At 35.3% G+C, this 22,263-nt stretch overlaps 1 protein-coding gene across 3 annotated transcripts in view; it reads right to left on the bottom strand.

Moving 5' to 3' along the window:
- Positions 1-22,263, bottom strand: part of METTL25 (methyltransferase like 25) — a 69,410-nt gene that overhangs the window by 6,928 nt on the left and 40,219 nt on the right. For 2 of the 3 annotated variants that reach the window (XM_068400698.1, XM_068400699.1), the window contains exons 6-9: positions 15,556-15,650; positions 13,022-13,051; positions 11,839-11,912; positions 9,302-9,395 (exon numbers count right to left, since the gene is read on the bottom strand). In XM_068400698.1, coding sequence (XP_068256799.1) covers positions 9,302-9,395; positions 11,839-11,912; positions 13,022-13,051; positions 15,556-15,650 — 293 coding nt within the window. Of the gene's footprint in view, positions 1-7,140; positions 7,415-9,301; positions 9,396-11,838; positions 11,913-13,021; positions 13,052-15,555; positions 15,651-22,263 lie in introns of those variants that run through there. The other variant, XM_068400700.1, reaches the window with a different exon arrangement.

Genomic DNA, 22,263 nt, shown 5'->3' with positions numbered 1-22,263 from the left:
CCAGAGCCTGTTTAAACAGATATAATTCCCCTTTGCTGCCTCAAAGAGACTGCTTTCCCCTGCACTGACTGCACATTTCCATATTTCCTCTCTTTTCTTGTACCAGCACTATCATGAACACTAGCATGAGTATAAGAAAGCAGGAAGGGACCCTTTAAGCAGAGCAGTGTCTTAGATCAGTTCAAAACACTTGGGAGACCATACCATACAGCAACTTTTTACAATTTGCCCATGACTAAGGTAGTTAAAAAATAATGTAATGTAATGTAATGTAATGCAATGTAATGTAGTGTAATGTAAAATAATGTAAACCAGATAATGTAATTAGTGAGAAACTTAAGTTTATTTAGAACTTCATTTAAAATACATTTCAAACAAATGCAATCTATATTATTTAGAATTATATCTAACTGAAGTAAAAGTCACATCTATAAAGATTCCTTGTCAGACTAAAATGTTATGCTACCATAATTTGGATAGTATTTTGTCCGTTTGAAAAACAATTATACTTGAAAAGAGCATTATGTGCATCCACTTTATAGGCTGCAATACAAGTGTTACCTGAGCCTTCATTCAGTATTTCCCTAACTAATAACTGAACCAGGAAATCTGTAAGCTGAAATTCCTTCTGTCCAAGAAAACATTTGAGAAAGTCAATTCTTCAACATTAAATGTGTAAATTCATTTAGTGCCTTCATTTTTTGACTGTTTAGACTCCGTTAATTGCCGTGTTAGAATTCATGGAAAAACAGAGAGTATTGTTTTGGCTTTGGCTGCATGTTTGCTCAGTGGCTGTTCACAATAAAAAACATCAAAATTAGAAATAATCCTAGCAAAGATCAGACCAGTTTGAGGTATTCAGTGTCATTTAAAGATATCAACACTGAATTTGGTGTGGGGTAGATAAGAAATCTCAGGTTAAAAGGCCCTCTCTTTCCCAATTTATGCAAAAATTCTCCTTTTTAGTTCCCAGTATAGTTGTATTTATTCAGCTTAGTTAATGTCTTAATGTATTATACAATTCCACTACTGATAGTTACCCAGTCTTAAGTATGTGCTTTTTCAACAGTTTTTAAAACAACAGTAAAATTAAGCCACACAACTATATTCTTCCTCTTACCTCCCTTTCATTTGCCAGCTGCATTTTATGATATTCCACTAGTCATTGCTGAGAAGATATTACAAGGCAAGGGATGCTCTATGGTAAGCTAAGAGAAGCACATCACCTCTATTCACCCAATGTCCTCTTCTCTGTCTTACTGAAATAAGTTGTCCTAAATAATTGTCCTGTAGGAAACACTGACTGAAATTATGGCTGCATTTTTTCTCATTCAGCACATTGATCATTGGTTCACATTATATCAATACTCAAATCTTCAGGCAAGCATGGAAACAGGATGCAGTACGTGATCTACAGAAGCTCAGAAAGATACAGCGCAATCCCACAGGATAGGTGGCACAATTTTGTTGTATCACCGGTTACAAGATGTACCTTTATCTCTTTCTGTATCGCCCCTGTCTGACTTCATATAAAGTGATGAGGGTTGTTAACATATTAAGTCAAGGTGGGCATTTTATTAACTTCATAACAGAACACAGTGCAATGGTGTTTTTAAGACACTGACAAACGCCAAAGAACGGAGGAAGATGCTCTTAAATGTTTTGTCACAGCAAAAGAGCTAGTCACACTCTTTTCACAGTAGCAAGTGTCATTCGCTTCTAAGAAAGTAGCTTCTTTCAACGCAATTTAGCTGAGAGAAATGGGGAAAAAAAAAAGAGACCATCACAAAACCCACCAAGTTCCTAGAAAACGTTGTGATGGCATTTAGCATTCTTCCAAGAAATCTATTTGAAAAAAATTGGTTTAGCCCATTGGTATCTCAAATAGCACACCACACTAAAATTTAAATTATGAATTTTCCACTGGTAATTCTGTAGTTAAGACTCAATTTTCAGCAACTGAGAAACATTACAGATGAGAAATGAATAACATAGTCAGCCATTTGAATTTAGGAAGTGTAAGAAATCTGTTTGGTTAAAGAGTTCATACTGGTGCTGAATTTAAACTTAGAAATTCTTCACTCAACTAGCCCTTTGGCATAGGTCTAGAGAATGCCATGCTCCTTTGGTCAAAATCTTGTAAAGACAGTAAATCAGAAATTCATACGAAAAACTACTTTTGCCTGAAAAAATTTGAACATATGTATGTTAAAGGTGGAAGAAGTAAAGATCAGTCTATTACTTTAGAGTGTTCTCACATGGCTATGGAAACCTTATTAAGCATTTTCTAGGAAGGATGGAACTTTCCAAACAAATAGTTTTTTAAAAATGCAGCTTTCTAAATACTGCAAAGCAACTTATCCTGACAAGTTCCATAAGGACAGAGGCTTTTTATGTTGTCCCAGGCTCACCTGTTCATTTAAGTACAACATTGCTTGTCAATGATGTGTACAGATCACAGTGTCTCTTAATTATATGGTTTAAAATTATGAAAAAACATGCAAAACATTCTATTCAACATATTTTGACATAGTTGTGTTCAAGTTCAATGTATCAGAAGATCATTAGAACATCTGAAGCACAGCTGATTTAGGAGCAAGCTAGGAAATATATGTGATAAATTGCCAATGGTATTGTACGAGAAGCACAGATGTGGAAATGGGAAGGAATATCCTCAAAGTCTACTCACCATTACATGAGTAAGAATATGATTAGGGACTAAAACCAGGACAACTCATGATACATGTTGGACTGAGAGCCAACATGGGGGGGACAGAGCTTCCACCTGCATGTTCTTCAGAGGGACTACAAAGTTTGCAAAGGCTTGTCAGATGCCTCCTGGTTTGGTCTGGAAAGGGGGAATATATGAATTTAGGGATGGATCCCAGGAAACTCAAGAGGTGTTTCCAAACATTTTCACAGACACTCCCCGTGAAGATATGTGCAAGGTACATTTACCACTGCATGTTCACAAAGCATTTATGTGATCAGGACACCTAAGTCTCTTAGCAGGAGTCTTTGAAAGTCCCATCATCAAGTTCTCGGCTTTGCAGTGCTTTAAGTAAAGTGTTTCCATCTAATACTATAGGAATCTGAACACAGCAAATTGGAACTATTTTTTGTATTAATTTTTTAAAAGAGCACTATTATCATATAAATAAATGCAAGCAAGCACAGCATAATTTATGTCTGCTGAAAATTTATTCAGGACAGAGCCCAGTACATTAAATATAGAATTAGCTAACATGAATAACTGCCTCAACTTATAATAAGAGAAGACACCTCCTTAATCCATGTCCACTCTGCCATCTGAGCAATTATAAAAAGGAAATATATATTAAAACTGCAGTTCAAAACCAGTGGTAAATCACTGAAACCTGTAATACAACCATATTTATGCTCCAAGGGTAAACCTAGTTATTTTTAAAATTAACATATCTTTATTTTTTTTTTTTAAATCAACAGAATCAGTTTTTTTATTATAATTGTAAAAACCTCAGATTTTTGACTTTATATTTTACTTGACAGTTATAGCACTGAGAGATCACTCAGCTTAGCGACTTAGTTTTCAGGCTTTGTATGCTAATGTTATTGTTAGGTGTTTGCTTCATCAAAATGAAAGCAAAAAGTCACATATGCATGCTCTTGTGTTTTCTTAAAAAGTATCACTGTTTTAAAAAAAATTACTACTATATGAAACATATATCAACTATTCACACTAACTATATAAAAAGTGTCCAAAGCCACAAGAAAAAAAATTTCTCCAAAAAAGATGACCATTTAGTGAAAAAAAAATATTTTCACATAAATTCTGATTTCAGTATCATCTACCAGTTTTAGCACTCAAAATTCAATACTCTGAAGTTCACAAAAACACCAAGTCAATGTAACAAAGGGAAGTCATTTAGGAATTCCAGTAAAACTGAACTAGCAAGCCCAATGTATTTCAGATATATCTGGACTTATTTAGTTATATTAAAAATGCAAGCATAATTACTATGGGAAAAAGATTACTGTGTAAATGAATGATATGTAATAATTTCAGTGATTCTTATAAAAAAAGACAAAATTATATACAATTAATTATTAATTATAAACAAACCTAGAAGTCTTGGTTATTGTAGAGAAAGAAAGCACTAACATGTTTATTTAATTAAGTATACTTCTAAATACATAACCTTTGCAGAATATACAGGATGATATGTCTTACATCTAAATTTAGCTACATAGCTACATCAAGGCTTTGAAATATTTTGAGGCTAACATTGCTAGATATAATATATCAAATATCAAAGTTGTTTAAACTACTTAAGACAATAAATGAGCTTTTTACAGGTCATGAGTTTCTTGCACTGTATTATTAATGTAAATGCTACTGTGATGGGTACAACGCCTCACAGAAGTGTCTAGTACCCTTTACTGACCCACTGGTTGAGACCTGACAGCTGTAAATCTTTTTGGGATGCTCTACCTGAAGTACAGGATCAGAAAAAGACAAACGGGAAGCAGCTGTTTTTAAGAAGTCTGGCCAGGGTTAGAGCAAATGGGGATGGTGGAAACTCAGCATTAACCATCTGTTCATTGTTGCAGATCTCATCTCAGGTTTTTAGATGGGGCACCCGCCAAATAAATGACTTTTTCCGGGGGAAGAGCCCCAGCAACTTCAGGTTATGTGCAGATGCGAGACTGTTCGCAACTGAAAAACACCAGTCACAGGAGAGTTGGAAGCTCGGTTAAACAAAACGAAGTAATCTGCAATGACGCCCTTGCTGACAGGCATATAAACTTCTCTTTGTGTGTGAAAGCTTAAGGTGACCCTACCTCTGAAATTGTTATTGTATCTCCCCAGCATATGTCTACATCTGAAAGGGTTAAGTGATTTGTGAAGTATTTTGACTAAGACAAAGTAACTGCCTTATATGCTATTAGCCCATAGCAGTAACTATAGCGTGAATATAGCAGGAGATGAAATCAAAGTGACTAATAGTTTTTCTTTGCAGATGTGTCAGGAGTGTTTCCAGCCCTGTATATCTTCCTGCAATCAGACATGGCATTAAATAGCATTCTCTCCTTATTCCCAGACTGCACTTCACATGAATCCTGGCCAGCTTCTCTTTGTTAAACAGCTCCACTCGCTGAGGCTCTCACTAGCAGAAATCGATCCTAGCTGGGTCATAGATGACAAAGTCTGCCAGACACACATCCAGGCCTTAGGCTTAAGCACTTTCTCCCTTTAATCACCTTAAAGCCAGGCCTTATAAAAGATCCTTTGCTAATCTACCCCAATAAGTACAGGACACCAGGCAATTTAAGAAAGTTTTGGGTTTTTTACTTCAAAGACTCTAGAAACACATAAATACTTATACAAAGACTTTTCACTGTGGCAATGCCATTTGTAGCACCTATTGTCTTAAGCAGCAACCAAATGTATAAATAAAGAGGCTTAGTTTTAAATTCATCTGCAAGGCGGCTAGAAATAGATCTGAAACATGTTCTGCTGAAGAGGAAGGAGCGATTGCTCTTGCTGTTTGCAAGAAGCAAGGCTAACAAACGTAAGAGTGGGCAGCTCCTCTAGGAGAAAGAATAGGGATGAACGCTTCATTCTCTCAAGTGAGAGTCCCACATTCATGTTACATTGGGTAAAACAGTGAATAAAAGGGAAAAGAAATCTTCGGATAGAAAGAATTTCTCCCATATCTTCGTGACACTGAATGCTCTGCCCATACAACACGGAGTGTATAGGAACAGAGTGAGCTATGACAAAGAAAACAACCAGGAATAAAATACTGCCTTGGTGTGTATCCAGAGCAATTACTAAAGCCCTGTGCAGGTATCCACAGCCCACAAAGCAATCCCATTAGTTCTGAAGCTAGAAGCAATGTAACCATACCTGTGAAGCATCAAGCTCACACTAGAAGACCTCTCTCTGCCCTCACAAAATGAGAATATTTTGTTAGACGTTCAGTAGGCATGTCTCAGTTTTACTACTGAGGTGGAGAGATGTGTGAAAGGAATGATTCTGTACCAAAAGGCAGAAAAAAATAGTTTATTTGCATCTCAGTGTTTAATCTGGACTTGACAGGCTCTTCCACAATGAAAAGAGACACAATGGAGAAAATAATTTTCACTAAGGTAACAGGAAACTTCAGTCCCTGAACAGTAACTTGTAACAATGAATGGCCCTAGGTGATTGATAAATGCTATTTTTTTTTTTGTAGAAAATCTATTTTACTACTTTGTCTCACTCTAACTCACTTCTGATTGACTATCTTTTCTGGGTCTTTAAGGGTCTGGTTCTTATTTCAAATAGGCAAATATCTTCACATCTATTCCACAAAGAAAAGAGGCAGAGGGGCTTGTTCACATTAAGAATTGGCAGGATTAAAGAATTTATCTTTACTGAAAAACAATACCAAAAATTAACATACTGTTTCGATATTTATACCTGATAAGAGTCTTCATCAGTTCGATGTTTAGCAAAAGGCATACACTTACATAAATGAGTACCAAGGCAGGTTAGGTGTCTCATGCGTTTGCTCTCTTTAACCTGCCTCCACATTTGTCCAGACTGGAAAATGACTGGATTGCACCAGGGCTACCCTTGATCAGGAACAGAGGCATTGGTGTGCATAAAGGAAGGAGCTGTGGTGTTCACCATGAACCACGAGTTTGGAAGGATGTTTATGTCCCTGACTCCTAAAAACTTAGTGCCGCTACCCCTCTACTTCACAGTACATTTATTATTGTGCAGAGATTAAACCTCTCTTCGATTTTCTGATAAGCATAGTAAAAGACCTGAGAGTTGCAGTTTTCTGACTTAAATTTTTTAAAAAATATTTTTGCACATGTAAAGCAGAGACTTGTAAGTAAACAATTTTTTCTCATTGTTCTCTGTCATTACTACACAGCATTACTAAGTTTTAGCTGTATTTTTAACATCACCGAAATAAATTTATGCATTAAGACAATGACTGCCTCCTTTTTTTGTGAATGACAGGCACGTTTTTGATTATTCTGGAAGTATCCTTCATATATGCTTACTCCCGCCTTGTATTCTTCCCAAGGCATCAGTTTTTGGCCACTACCAGAGACAGAGCAGACATTTGGTCTATGCAGTACAGCTGCTCTTTTGTTCATTTTTAAAAACAGAGCTAGAAAACAAATTCTGCATAAATTTCTCTTTGATTTTTACTGTCTTTGAGAGCAAATGTTTAGGCTTCATCACATTTTAGCTATGTAAGTATTTTCTTTCTGAAGAGAGGAATTTAACACATTTTCCAATATTGTGTAGATATAGTGCTGACTCCATCATGAAAACTGCAGTGTCAGAACCACTGTTGAGGGACTAGTAACAACTTTCCTCTCAGCAGTATCAAAATAGCACGGTTTTATGCTGCTGCAAATTTCAACATAGCTGGGAAAGAAAAAATAATATTGTTTAGATCAGCATAAAATTCAGTCTTCAGTATGCAGCCAGCTGTACATAAAAATGAGGAGAAATATAAGCAAAAATGAGCATTTATTTGAATCAGGTCTTTAGGAACCACACAAACGTGCAGCTTGAAGTAGTGTTGACAGACATTTTTCTCTCAAAGCAACTTGCATTTGGCCAGACCCTTTCTGGCAAAAGGCAGCATGTGTAAAATCAGACATACTGACACAAAGTTTCTATGCTTACTGTTTTTAAAGAAAAGAATGTGTAACTCTCTACCAGCAGAGTTTAATCAATGATTATTATTTCACAAACAATCCACTATTGCTTTTGGGTGATTGTACACATACTGAGGAAGACACCATTTTAGTAGTGACTTTCAGCTGGGGTAAATGCATGATGTTATTGCCTATTTATCCAGAAAAGCAAACTGGTAACTCAATTTGCAAACAGAATTAAATATAATCCTTTTAAAACACAGTGAACTTCAGGCATAAGTCTTTTTCTTAATGCTGTAAGCATGACTCCAATGTCATTTGCATTTACCTGTTTATTTGGTTTTGCATTTTCCTCCTAATTCATGGTTTGATGAGCCTGGCAAATTTTAAGCGATTTGACATTTTGACTACAGATTTTAAGCACTGCTTTACCAAAGACTACAACTACATTTACCTTAAATATTTTACATACTTGCCACTGATTTTTTTACTAATCAGTCTAATACTCTAGTGTCTCCATTGCACAACTTGTTCTCACAGAGTGGTTGTGATCTTCACACAGTCATATTCCATGCCTAATGCTATGTTGCCATCTGTTGACCAATTTAGCAGTTGTCGTACTAAGACAAGACACTCAAGAACATAAAAAAAAATCTCCAAAAGATTTTATATGTTTAAATCTCAATTTTGTATTTACTTCTTTCTCTCTCTCTAGGAAAGTTATTCAAAAAATGTAATATTTATAATTAACATTAATTAATTTAAAGAAAAAAAGTATTAGGCCTTTCCATAAACAGAAGCTGCAGCAGAGAAGATCTTCAAAGGCTACTTAAGGAGACTGTCTAAAGGCTAAAATAAATTGGAAATACTTTGGGAAGTAAATTGTAAGAGAAACATACTGCACGGATGGAATTGCCTATCTTGCTATAATGTTACATCTTTCAGTTTCAAAAGGTGTCCAAAGGGATCAAGATAATATTGCTGGAGAAAAAATGAAAATAAAAAGGGGTCAAAGAGTTTACTACATCATTCATTATTCACGTTTTTTTTGGATCACTTTCAGGTTAACCTTAAGTACAGATGAAAAAGCAACATGTTTGCATAGGATAGTATTTCAGCAGGGTTTAAAAGGGTGCAAGAGCTATTTTTATCAGAATGTATAGTATCAGCACAGGCAAGAAGTTCTTCATGACTGCTTCACTCGGCATCTGAAAAGTATACTTAACTCTAAATGATAGCATGTATAAAATAGTGTATGTATTACATTTTTTGCCTCAAAGGAGATTTGTAGGATTAACTTCATAAATACTGGAAAGCCTTTAAAAAATTCTGATCATAAGCACCACGTATAAAAAAGGATTCTTTTTATATAAAGTCATCAGAATAAAGTAATTTTAAAACAAAATCTTTTCAAGAATTTATACATGGAAGTCTATTTCCAAAAAAGATGAAAAACACCAACTTTGATATTTTTTTAAATACATAAAAATAAGCATGGATTGGCTCTATTAATATTAATAAAAATAAGAATACTTTATACAGCAATATACAAACTAAATCAACTCAATGGCTCAAACATTGCATTATGGAGCTGACTTCAAGAACTTAGATGGATATGAGGATTTCATGCAGTCTCTATTTAGTGACTCACCTTTGAATCATTCAGGCCCAGCTTTTTCAGAGACTTTCTGACATAATCTATGAAGGAGGATGATTTGGAGAAAGTTTTTCCAACATGTCGATCACTGCAAATACAGCATTGAGATGCAGGCTTTTATAGATCCAACAATAGAAATGTACACATTTTTAATTCATTTTAATTAGATTTTTAATTCAGGAGCTACTACTGCCAAGTTAGTAATAATTTTCCTTTCTCCAGCTTTTACTTAAAACAAAACAAGCTAGCTAATACTTGAAGAAATTTCTAGATACAGCAACTGTACAACTGTACTATGGTTATAGTACAGTTATTATTTTGTCTAAAAGTTGGAGAGTTGAAGGTTTCTTTTTAATTTCTCCCTAATATTTTTATTTCCCTATATGAATGACAAAATTCTTATTTCCACTGACAGATATTTCCTTTTACCTTCTATAATTTACTATAATGCTGCTGTAATTTATTTACCATCAACCACTGGACTGAGCAAGTGCCAAGTTGGAGTAAAATTTCACTTTCGCTTGTTACCTTGTGTTCTTGTCCTCGCAATTTTTATTTCACTAAGTGAAGCCAGAATTTTCTCCTGTTCACAACTCAATGGCCTAATTTTGAAGCCAGCGAGAAATGTGGCTTGTTTCAAAAAACTTGTTAAAATAATGCAAGAAAACTTAAAAAACCTATAGGAAGACTGAATCCTAACAGGCCACTTTACATTTATTCTTTTCTCTGTGTTTAAAATATCTCGGAGAAACAATACGGAAAGTTTTTGTTGTCTGAATTTGCTTTCTTGACTGTGTCTTAATGTAATTCCTCTTCCAGCTGTGCAGTGTAGGAGTCACATTTTCAGCTACAGTAGCTGTTTGTGAGTATTCGATTACTTAAGAAGAAATATACTTTCCTCTCCGTGAAATACTAAATAGGAATAATCTTTGTTTAAAACTTTTTCCCTCTTTATTTTCAGTAAAACACCTTTCTCCTTATTTCAGGATCAGGATTAACATCTACTGAGGTCAACAGAAAGACTTTATTCAGTGGCAGTTCTGATGCTGCTTAGCTGGCAAGGATCTCCACTCACTGAGAATCAACAGTCACATTTATTTTTAAAGAAGGATTTGATTTCTGCAGTCATATTTAATATTCAGATGCACTTAAACATTCAGCCTGATGCAGTCTGAAAATCAGTTAATGATGATGCTGTTATGTCATTCTTTGCAAGATGGGCATCTGTCCTCCTAAGCACAAGCTACAGGGGGAAAGATATTGTCTGTGTCTGTCTGGAATGGAGCTAACTTCACAGCAGCCCTTGTAGTGTTGGGCTTTGGATTTGCGACTAAAACAGTGCTGGTAACACACCAATGCTTCAGCTGTTGCCAAACAGTGATTGCACAGCATCGAGGCCTTCTCTGTTCCTCCCTCTGCCCCTCAGGGAGTAGGCTGGGGTTGCACAAGAAGTGTGGGGGGACATGGTTGGGACAGCTGACCCAAATGGACCATAGGGATATTCCACACCGTGCAACATCATGCTCAGCAATGAAACTGGGTGGGAGTCTTTCCAAGGTAGCCATTGCTTTTATTTCAAAAGTATGATCTTAATTACTTCCTCCAAATCATGCTTCCTTTAACAAATGAAACATATTATCATCTATTTCACACTTTTTCTGGTTTTTTTTACAATTTATTAGCCATGGTTTTGTGTGTTATATTTTATGTAATTTTAAAATTAAAAAAAGCATTTATTCTTTCAGGAGTTTGACCTTCTGAAGGGTAAGCTGTCTGGCTCTACATTTAGCAAAAGATTTGGGGGTATCTGCATTAGCACTTATTTTAGTTCAGGAGTGAATTTTCTGTTTTTGCCTACCTCCCATGCCTTGGTTCACACTGTGGAATAGGATCAGAGCTCAAAAAATGGATTATTTTCATATTAAATTAAACTGGAAGGTGTGCTTCTGGATGTGTTCCAAGTGCTAACAGACATACATCCCACAGAATTAGATAAAATCTAATCCAACTACAACTCTAGAAGAGAATATAGTGCAGATGTCAGGTCCTCAGCACCAGCTCTCCAAATCCCATCCCACAAGGGCGCAGTGGTTGCTAACGTAGGCATAGGCAGTAAGTAGCTCTTTACAGCCGTGGCCATTGGGCTTTCAGCAGTTTTTCTCAGGACAAATGGAAATGCCTTTTTGTCTTCTGCAGTATTAAAGCTGCCAGGACCTCTGCATAGCAGGGTAGCCCAGGAATGGGTTGACTTTTTAGTGAATTTGCTGTCAGTTCTCTGGTGAATATATGTTTTACCCATGTATCTAGTACCAAAGAGGACCTATTTCAGCTATGGCTAAAGGAAAGGCAATACATTTGTGATGTGGAATTAGGATGAACAAACGTGTTCTGCGTTTTAATACCAATATATATATACAGTCCGATAAGACTGATTCTTACATCCTTCTTTCTAGGAAATACTTTCTCTACAGAAGAGAAGTGGAAGAGAATGAGATCTTTGATTTGTATTCTTTGAGTTCAGAGCTTCCTACCTTTTGGTGACACCATAAATTTCTTCTATAATAACCTGAAGAACAGCTCGATAAAACAATGATTCTGTAGGCAGCTGTAAAAAGTTTTATAACAGCAAGGATTTAAAATTGGTACTGAAATTAAGAATGGAGTAACAAAAACAGTATTGGCTTCCTTAACTACTTATTGGCTTGTATTCTTTACAATCAGTCATAACAGGTTTAAGAGGACAATTTACTCATGTTCTTGCATCCAGTTAAAATTACATTTTTGGGTCAGATTCTAATATAACCATGAATGAAAGAAAAAAAAAAAGAAACCCAAACTCTGAAGTAAGAGTTCAAAGGTTGGAAGAAGGGAAAAGAACAGAGGAAAAATGTATTGATCATGATCCAAATTCTACTATACAAAATAAATATAACAATTTACCTAAATTGTTTTAAAGACAAAAGGAGTAAATCCCTAGCTGAATCATTATACACTGTAGTCTGAACCATCTAGAAAGTACTATGCTCATAAAACCAGAATACACTGAAAACTTGGTATCTTTGTGTATGAAATATCTGTTTGTTAATGCTTGCCAATTAAAAATTCACAGCAAAGTGCATTTACAGTAAAAGACTACTGGGGTCAGTGGGCTTAGAGATGGAAAGAAGAGGTCTCTCAGCGTTGCCTTTTATATATTTGCACAGTTGGTGTCCACCATCCCCGAAAGGTAACTTGCACAACAATAATTCAGAGTATTCACAGGGAAAAAAAATATACAGGGATTAAAAATGAGAATGATGATGTTTCTAACAGGTTCAAGCTTTTGTCATAACAATTTCTATTTTTACATTAGTTGATAAAACATTGGGATAGAGTGATACAAACCAGGGATATCAGGAGGACATTTGTACCGAATTTATGTATTAGCTGAAAGATAGCAAAAGAGGTTAGGATGGGTAATGTCTTAAATTTTATGCTGTGCTTTTCTTCCAGACTCTTAATTGTCAAAAGAAAACAGATTCACTAAGTACAATCACAGCAATAAAAATGTGATTTCATGGTGACACATGCTATCTATCAGGATTTGATATAGTGTATGCTAGTATTTTAGATTCCAGAAATGCAGAAGTTCAATAAAAGGTCATGGATTAAGAGCATTCAAGGGGGAAAAACACATTTTATCTTAGAATGGCTAAAATAAACAATATTACTTACCATTTGGCCAACTGCAACTCGCTCCAAAGCCTTTAAGAGTGAAGGAAGTAAATTGCTGGTATGTTTATTCTTTATCAGAACATTTTATAAACACATTGTAGAAAAGTCAGAGGAGATGATATTTTAAAAGATTAATGGTGTGACATAACATCTTGCTTGCACACTTTAAAGTGTTAATACCTTTAGGGACTCATAATCAGCTCACTCCTGTTATTTTGGTTTATTTATAGGAGAAGCAATGACAACCAACTGTATGGAAACAGACGCATGCAAAATTTGTTTTTCTTAGTATTGTAAAAGAATTTCAGAGGATTACTTTCTGTGAAAGTGCTAAAAAGAAATGCATTTTTCTTGAGTCTGTTCCTACCAAAATACAAATAATTCACTTTGCATATTCAACTATTTTAAAATAAATATTAGTTCAATGTACAATGTCTTTAAATACTTATAGTCCCTAGTATTCAGACAAATTGAACTTCTGCATGTAAAGTTAAATAAAATAAAGATTTCAGAGGGACTGCAGTTTTAAATGCTGTGCATTATCTTTCACTAGATTCTTCATACCATAAATCCTGATGGAAGTGTGAGAAGACTTGATTTTTATGATCCATAACGACGAAGAATAACAAATAATTAGAAGCGTGGAATAGTTTTCCACAGTTGAAAAGATACTGTGCCTATAAAAATTTCAACTGATTATTAAGGATTGTAGTAGAAATGAAGACAAAAATTCCGTAAATTATATGACATTACAAGAAATCAGATAGCAAACTAAAAATGCCTCACCACTTAAGGGTCATCGTCACCTTTAGTACCCAAACTCCACTACAGTAAATAAGACTGCTTGTCTCTGAATGACCCACTTCTCCTTCTCTTAGTTTTAGAACTGATTTTGTCTTTCAGACTGTTCTTCAAATACGGTCCAAGTAGTTGCAGTTCTTCCGTTCATGGCTTTGGCCGACTATCAGGTTTGACTTCTGCTGTATAAGCTATAGTTCTCATGCCAGCATATATCTGCTGCTGCTTAGAAGATGGATCTGGGTTCTAACATGTATTGTAAGGGTCTGAAACTCTCATCCAGAACCTTTGGCCCTTGGCACTTCAACCAATTTGAATGACATGTAATAATGAACATCAGCAATAATGCTGAGTGTCATTGCTCAGCAGACTCAGTTTCTCCCAGCTAGCCATTACCCCTAGGAAGATGGGTGCCTAGCTGCACTGCGCTATCTCCCTCCTAGAAGGCAAGGAAAACCCTAGTCATGAAAAATGCATAGAGAGAATTACAAACATAACAACATTAGAAGTATCTAGTGACACAGGAGAACTCTTTGCCTTTCGTGAATGTTTAAACTAAAAAAGTTTTTAACTGCCAGATTTCTGTAATTTCTGTGAAATCTAAAATAGATATATATGGCACAATCAGTAGTCTCTTGGGGGTCACTTGCTTACAAAATTTATCTTCCTAGTATTGTTGAAAAACAGCCCAAACTTTTCCTTTCCAAAAGAAATGGAATGTGGAAAGGAAAAAGCTCATGTGTCAGGTGAGGAATTGGTATTGTATAACACCAACAAAAAAAAGAGAAAAGGTAAATCCCTTTTAGAAAGTACTTTTTGTGATAAGTTTTACAGCAACATCTCTAAAAGGAACAATTTTTTTCTTTTACCTTGCCAAGGGTAACACATTTGAGCCTTGCGAATACTAAACAACTGTCCTCCTATACCTTCTCCTGATAGCATTTAATTACCATGTTAGTTCAGGTTTACATAACCTTGATACGTTAGCCTGTACTGAGCCTTTAATCCACACTGTTCTCCGTAATGGAAGTACAGAGCTAGCAGCAGAGACTAGCCAGAACCTGATGTGATTCATCTTGATACTAGAAATTAAAAATTAATAGAGGAAAGGAATAGAGATCTTCTAACTGAGACAGTGGTTGAAATTTTCAGTACCTGTGTGTTTTTTCAAATTAGACAACAGTTCATCATCCTGTCTTGATAAGGTTAGGTCTTTAAAAGCACTTCATCTCTTGGTGCAAAGTTAAAAAGATGTTTCCAGTCTTTTAAGCCACAAGGATTTTAGAGCTCTTCTAGTTTTTGGAATAGGCAGGTTTGTTTAGGTTTTAAACAGTCAGAACATTCAATATTATGAATCATGAAGGTGTTGGGGGAGTTACTGATTGCAATCCTTCTACAATTACCTTGTTCCCCTCTAAGTCCTTGGCCAGGAAGTATTACCCTGAGGGGTTACCTTGTTTAGGTTTCAACAAAGGTTTGGCCTTTCTGTCCACTCTTAAAATACATTTCTGTCAATACTAATTTTTTCATGCCTTCAGCAAGTATAAAATATATAAAGCTGGAAGGTCAGTACTATTTTTTTTAGATATAATTCATCACGCTTAGAACATTAATGATGTTATTCTGTAGAGTCTTGGATTAAAGTCATGGCTATAGGATTAGAAGCCAAAAACAATGAATCCTGTAACATCTGGATAAAGCTCTCAGTAGGAAAAAGAAAAGATGGGGAATCATACCAAGCACGCTGACATTCTAGCATTGCGACCACAGCACCAGCCCTTGTCCTTCAAGTACTGACACATGGGAAATCCCCACACTTCCTCTGGGCAATCTGCAAAATGGAGAAAAAAAAAAATAGGCACAGCTTTCATAGGCTATTTTTCTCTTACTTACAGAATACACAATGTATTGAGCAAACTGAACAGTAGTTAATGGTAGCAGAAGTGCTTAACTGTTCTAGTCCAGTACCAAAAACCATGGTAGTGTTATAAAAAACATATTCTCCCTGTAACAGATGGTTTTGGTTTATGCTGAATTTCTGATAAATTCACATTTTCCAAAACAATTTTAATTGAGTGTCTTTTATGAAAATCCACTGAAAAAACATTCCAAGGGACTAGAGAAGAGTTTGCAAATACTTATGGCACCCCATGCCATGCCATGAGTCACAAGATGTAAGCTGGACAGTCGTTCAATATAGCAGGACTTCAGTATTGCTTCTCATTGGGTTCTTCTTCTATCAAAAACATCTTTTAAACATCACACAGAACAATGTGTATTTGTTTATTTCAGTTCTGAAGGCCCGCACTTTGCTGCGAGGCAGAATGCTTGTTTCCCAGAAAAGAGCAGCTGCGAAGGCTCTTGCTGTTTCTTCATAACACCAAGAAGCATTTGCATCACAATCTGTGCTCAGTTATCATTAATATTTTGAATAACAACCCAATTTAACACTCACGCAAATGTGGGAAAACTAAAGTATGGGGATTACTTTATAGATGTTTGTAACACTCAGGTTAAATGTAGACTAACTCCACAATGTTTTGAATTTTCATTAGTGCATTTGTCAGCTGATTTTTTAGAATGCTGAATAAGAATTACTACTTTCTTAAACAAAAAAACCCAACAAATTGGCTAGGATCCTGGCTCTTTAGCACAGAAAGATGACTCGGGCATATTTAAAGATAAATCAATGTAATGGGATTAAAAAAAGGACAGCAGAAATACGACTCTTCAAATTTACCAGAAGTCCGAGATACATACATGTCAGGAGAAATCGTTTCATGGAAGTTAAGCAAAGAAAAAGGGAAATAGGAAACTATAAATGATACGACCCTCCTCCCCACAGTGAAAGCGCTCTGTTTTCTAGCTGTAGTCTCCAGTCTTTGCTGACCTCTAGAGAGTAACAGCAAGCAGGTAATCTTCTGCTGGCAACCTCAAACTTTTCTCTCCTTTTAGCCCTGAGAAATGTCAGATTGCAACTGATTTCAGCACTAGGAATGTACTAAGAATTTGTAAGTGCTTCATGACAAGATATAAAATATTAATTAAGTTCAAGTTAATTTTTGAGTACATGGAATAAAACAGTATTTCTACTGCAGAGATGGTAGTAAGAACTTACTGAATATATTTTTTGCAAAGGAAACAGTGACTGCCATGGTTCCTATTGTATGATTCATATTTATAAGTCTTTCTAATACATATGTTAAAATATTTCAAAATAAAAAATGCAAACTGAGTTAGAAAGATGAAATCATTGATCTTTTCAAGTTATCCCTTCTAATTTACACCCTGTCCTCTAGGCAAACTAATCATCCATGCAAGTTAAAGGTGCTACCCACCGAGCTACAATCTCAATATTAGTGCACTATACTCATGCATAATTCTGAAGAATTTAAACTATTGAAACTGTAAAATAGGAGAAAAAGAGAGGGAAACTAATGCTCTAACTTAGAATTTTTTGTGTATATCCAAAGTTGACCACATATCTACAATATTGCCTTGAGTTCTATTTATTTTTCCATATCCAGTCCACTCTCAAGCATATTGTTGATTAAAAAAAATAAATTGTAGGATGAATATATTTCTATAAGGTTTATATATGTATCAGCTACTTTTTAAAACCCTGGAAATTCTGTTAATGCCTGCAACTATTTTCAGATACAGTTAATACTATATAGCTCACTAGTTACTGTATTGTGCTTCTATCTGACAACACAGCAGCTGTTCTAAATGATATAAAACACCAAAAAACATTTTAAGTATGGGTATTCGATGGAAGATTTCACAGCAAACAGCACACGTGTTTAACAGCGCACGAAGCAATCATATTATAATTCAATATAGAGGAGCCAATCAGACAGAATTCTTCCCATGAGAAGAAAACACAATGGGGAATTCTACGGAATCATTTGATGCGATGAAATGGAGCTACGCTGGGGCATAATCCTAGAACCTATTAGTTAAACAGCTAAGATTTTACCTCTAAGCTAACCTCTTAAAAAGAGTAGATCACACATTTAATAAAACAAATTGCTGCAAATATTGCACCAAACTAAATCATTGCAAAAAAATAGTAATTCTGTTACATTCTAGAACAAAATCTATAAACCACAATATAATTTTAATGTGGAGGAAGTGAACATAGGAAACATAATAGAGTTAAAGCAGCATCATGAACAACATGAAAAGTTGTATCCTACTTTGGCTTTGTGGAACAAGGTGGTTCATTGGAAACCTACACAGATAAAACACTGATTAAAGCAGTTCAAAGATATTTGCCATTATTTTTCACTGTCCCCATAAACTGGATAAATCTGTTTGAAGTGATGAAACATTCTCGTGTAAATCACCCAGTTACACATAGCAGGGTAAGACAAAGCATACATTACAAAGAAACATATAACGCTGAATAAAACAGAAAAGAACAATTTCAGCCGTTAGGCACAGAAAAAATTCCTATTATTTCCCTCTGAGTTTAGTAACACTCATAGTTTCATGGAAAAGTTAAACAAGTGCTTAAACAAACTAATCCTGTCTTTATCATTCTTTTTCGACAATAAAGAACATTTTCCTCATAGCCATAATATCTCCTCTCCTAGAAAAGGATTTTAATTTTTGAAAAACAAGGAAGTTTGTGGATCTTAAAACACAGGTGGGAGTATCTTTTAAACATTCTCATACTTTAAGCAATCCCTCAGCAGGTTTACTAACTCTTCTTGTGACCACAGGGATGTCTCATGACTAACTGACTAACTTCAGTGGCTAATTTCTCACTCCTCTAACAGGCAGAAATGCTATATGGAGAAGCTGTCTTGACTTCAGTTTATTATATACTTGAAATACTGTGGAGGAGATTAACACTTTGGGGAACAAGTGCAAATACATCCAGATGCCAGCCACAACTGAAAAGTATTCACAGAATTTTTCTCTCTGTGCTGTCTAACAAAGGAGAATACAAAGCTTCAGGTCTATATTGGTAAACTATTTTAAATTTGAGTAAATGTAAAGTCTCATATTTTATCAGCAACGAGATGATATGAATGAGACTAAATTTTCTATAAAGTATGTCAGTTTACCTTTCCTCTTCTTCTGGGAACCTAATACTACTAGTGTTTTTTAATATTTTGTCAGAATTGATTTCTTGTTTCTTAACTTAGTCTTGAAAGTCATATGTTATTTCCTGTCCTCTATTTATTTAGACCTTTTTTTAAGACCTTAAGTAAACTGCTGTCAAGTTTTGTAGAGGAATTGGACTTCAGCACTCTTCCATTTTGTGTATCGTTTGTAATACTGCAATAGTAGTGGCCTATACCATTTGGAGTACCTGTACTATTTTGAACTTTGTTTGTAAAAGATTTTCTCTCTTTCTATTTAACCTCCGAATGAAAAAAATGGCAATACATACAGACATCTGGTATACTGAAAACATTATATTGAGTAGTAAAAAAGTACAAGTCACAACAAATATATGATATATTTATAATTAAATCAACTAAAACTTCCCTCACCATGATTTAATTCTCTCTGGATCAGGGAAAAGCTTCAGGCAAGCCTTATTGTTGTTACCATCCTATTCACAGATGCATTAAGACTTTTACTGGCTCAGCAGTGTTTCAAAGAAATTTTTTAAGAGTTGTTTAACTAACAAAACAATTAAGTGTAGCTAGGTGTCACGGTTTAAAGCTGGGCCAGCTATTAACCAGGTGGCAGATGCTCTCTGTTAACCCTCTCCCCCCCACCTAAGGGAAAGGGAAAGGGAAAAGGGAGAGAGACTTATGGGTTGGAAAGTTAAAACAGTTTTAATAAACTATAATAATGAAAAAGAATATAATAACAATAATAATAGAAATAACCAAATATATACAAATATGTACAAAACCAAGATCAAGAGCTTGGAAATCCTCCTCAGGCAGAATTGCTCCCCCCAGTACAGGCAGAGGGGAAAAGGCAGTAGCTCCCCCCAGCACCGGCAGAGGGCAAAATGCAAAAGCTCTCCTGCCATCACACCTGCAGGCTTTTAACTGGAGATTTGGCAAAGCTGGTACCAATCAGTGGGAGACAGGAGGGCCCCTCCCTCCTGGGCCCCACCTCCAGGAGGCAGTGGGTTAGTGATAAACAGGAAAGTGAGAATGACATGTATGGGATGGAATACCTTGCTGGTCAATCCTGGGTCACCTGCCCCGTCCAATCCTCCCTGCAGGTACAACCCCCTTCGGCTCTTTACTCGTAAGCAGTGACCTTGGGTTCTCTAAGGCTATTTGGCCTGGTTTGAGCCAAACCAGGACACTAGGAAACAACTAGAACAAAATATAGAACACAATGTTTTCTATTTTATCCTTCCTTTTTTGGTAGTTATAGAAAAAATATCTGGCAGTAGAAGTAAGATGAAAAGATTTCTCTGGCTAATCCTTCTGTATGTGCACAGAGGTTTCCAAGAAAGTTCAAGAGAATGGGACAAGCTTCTCCACTATCCTATATTAGGCCTTACATAGTTCTCCAACTCTAAGTAAGATACTACAATTTCTAGTGTGCTAACATCTAAAATTTACTTCGCACAGCTTTAGAGCACTATATAGTTTCTACGAAACAACAGGACCGACAGTTTTTATTGTTACTAGACAAATAAGCTTAACTAGGGTTCCATATGGTCTTGCAGTTTCTTCTTTATCTTCCTTTGCTAACGTTTCACAAAAATGTATTTGCATTTGTGCTTCTCATCTTTTTACTTTCTTGCAATTCCCAACTGTTCTGAGCTGCAGTTCCCCATATAACAACTAATTTGTTATGTTTTCTGCTTTACCTTCTGGAAGACATAGTTTTATTGAGATAAAGTATTGAACACTATTTGTTAAACTCATCCTGGCAGAAACAATCCAGATTTTGTCATGAAATAATTTCTATCCCAATGGTTAATGCATAATTTACGAAAAAGAAATCAGGGTTTTGTTTCACTTTTGTGGTACAGTATAGATGTCTGTTTTGAAATTCTTCATCTGCTTTTTAAAAAAAAAGTAACATAAATAAGTTATGAAAAATGACAAAGTACTATAAAATAGAGGATTCTGATTTTCTTGAAATGCACTTTATCTTTCGATTCTATTTTCAAGATTTTAAGATTTTATAGTATATACATAATGAAAATAGAAGAGATTTATTTTCTAGTAATGACGAAGTTCATCAGATTGTAAACGGCGTGTGGCAAAGAGAAGGCAGAGCTATCCTTTTAGTGCACACACTGAAGTTCCCACTCTACTTGTTGTATTGTGTTTAAGAAATCGTATTCTCCTTAGAAAAACAAGCATTGCTAATTTCATTCCTAAACTTTATCTTTACTTGGACAATTTATTATTGAAATGTTGCGAAACAACAGTCTCTTGAAGTGTTTCAGCATGAGAACGTAACTTCAAGAGAAGAATTTAGTACAGTTATGCTGATGGTACGCCCACAGCTAGTGCTGTATGAAACCACTCACGTGACAGTTTTTAGTGACAGATATCTTACACTTCCTTTAAAAACTACCATTAAGACTGAAATCAGTTTCTGTAGTGAATTGCACCTATAATTTTTTGCCATTTATTTTAATATGGAAATTTATTAGTGATTTGAAAGAATACTAAAATGTTAATATTAAGAATTTGAAATATATTTCAAAATAGTGTAACTATTATCAGTAGCTCCTAATAACACCATTCAGTGAGTTATCATTGCAGTATAATGCTGTCAGTTCTAAATGCTTAAATATATCTTTGTCTCTTACCACTTAAAAACTGCGTTGGATAAAAACACCTACATGTAAAATATTGCATGTAGCTATGTAATCAGTTAACGTAGAAGTACTCCTAAGAGACCTTCAATTTTCTCTTTATATTTTCTTATCTTTTTTTATTACAACAGTCACATCTCCTACTCCTTGGCTATTATTTTGATATTAACATCTACTTCAGCTGATTCCTTCCTGATGTCTTAGTGTCTCATCTGTGTCCATCCTCACAGTCTGTACCACTAATTTCCAAATTCCACTATAATTATGAACTATAATTCTCCAATTTGCCTCTCTACTTCAGTGTATGATTTAGGTTTTTAAGACGCTTAATTCCCACTGATTCATGGAGCTGTTTTTCAAAGGTTTTATTGATTTTTTTAAAAAATGTTCTCTATTTCAAAGCATGAGAAACCTGGAGTTCAGATACTTATTAATTAACTTCACTTGCATTTTTGTACCCCACATCCATTGCACTTTGGTGTCTATGATCTCTTTCTGTGATCACGAAAGAAAAAAAAAAACAGATGAAAATAAAAGAAATGCAAGACTATGTGAAGGCTCCATTTTGAACCACTCCTGGGCAGCTAGGGAATACTCAAGGCACAAATAAAAGGAGTGCCAATTGTACAGAAAAATTACAAGTGACTGAAGATCAGACACAGCTGTCAGTGTGAGGTAATTG

This window comes from Nyctibius grandis, chromosome 5, assembly GCF_013368605.1.
Source record: "Nyctibius grandis isolate bNycGra1 chromosome 5, bNycGra1.pri, whole genome shotgun sequence".
Classification (NCBI taxonomy): Eukaryota; Metazoa; Chordata; class Aves; order Nyctibiiformes; family Nyctibiidae; genus Nyctibius; species Nyctibius grandis.
Note: the sequence above shows the minus strand (reverse complement) of the source record. Positions and strands in the feature narration are given on the sequence as shown.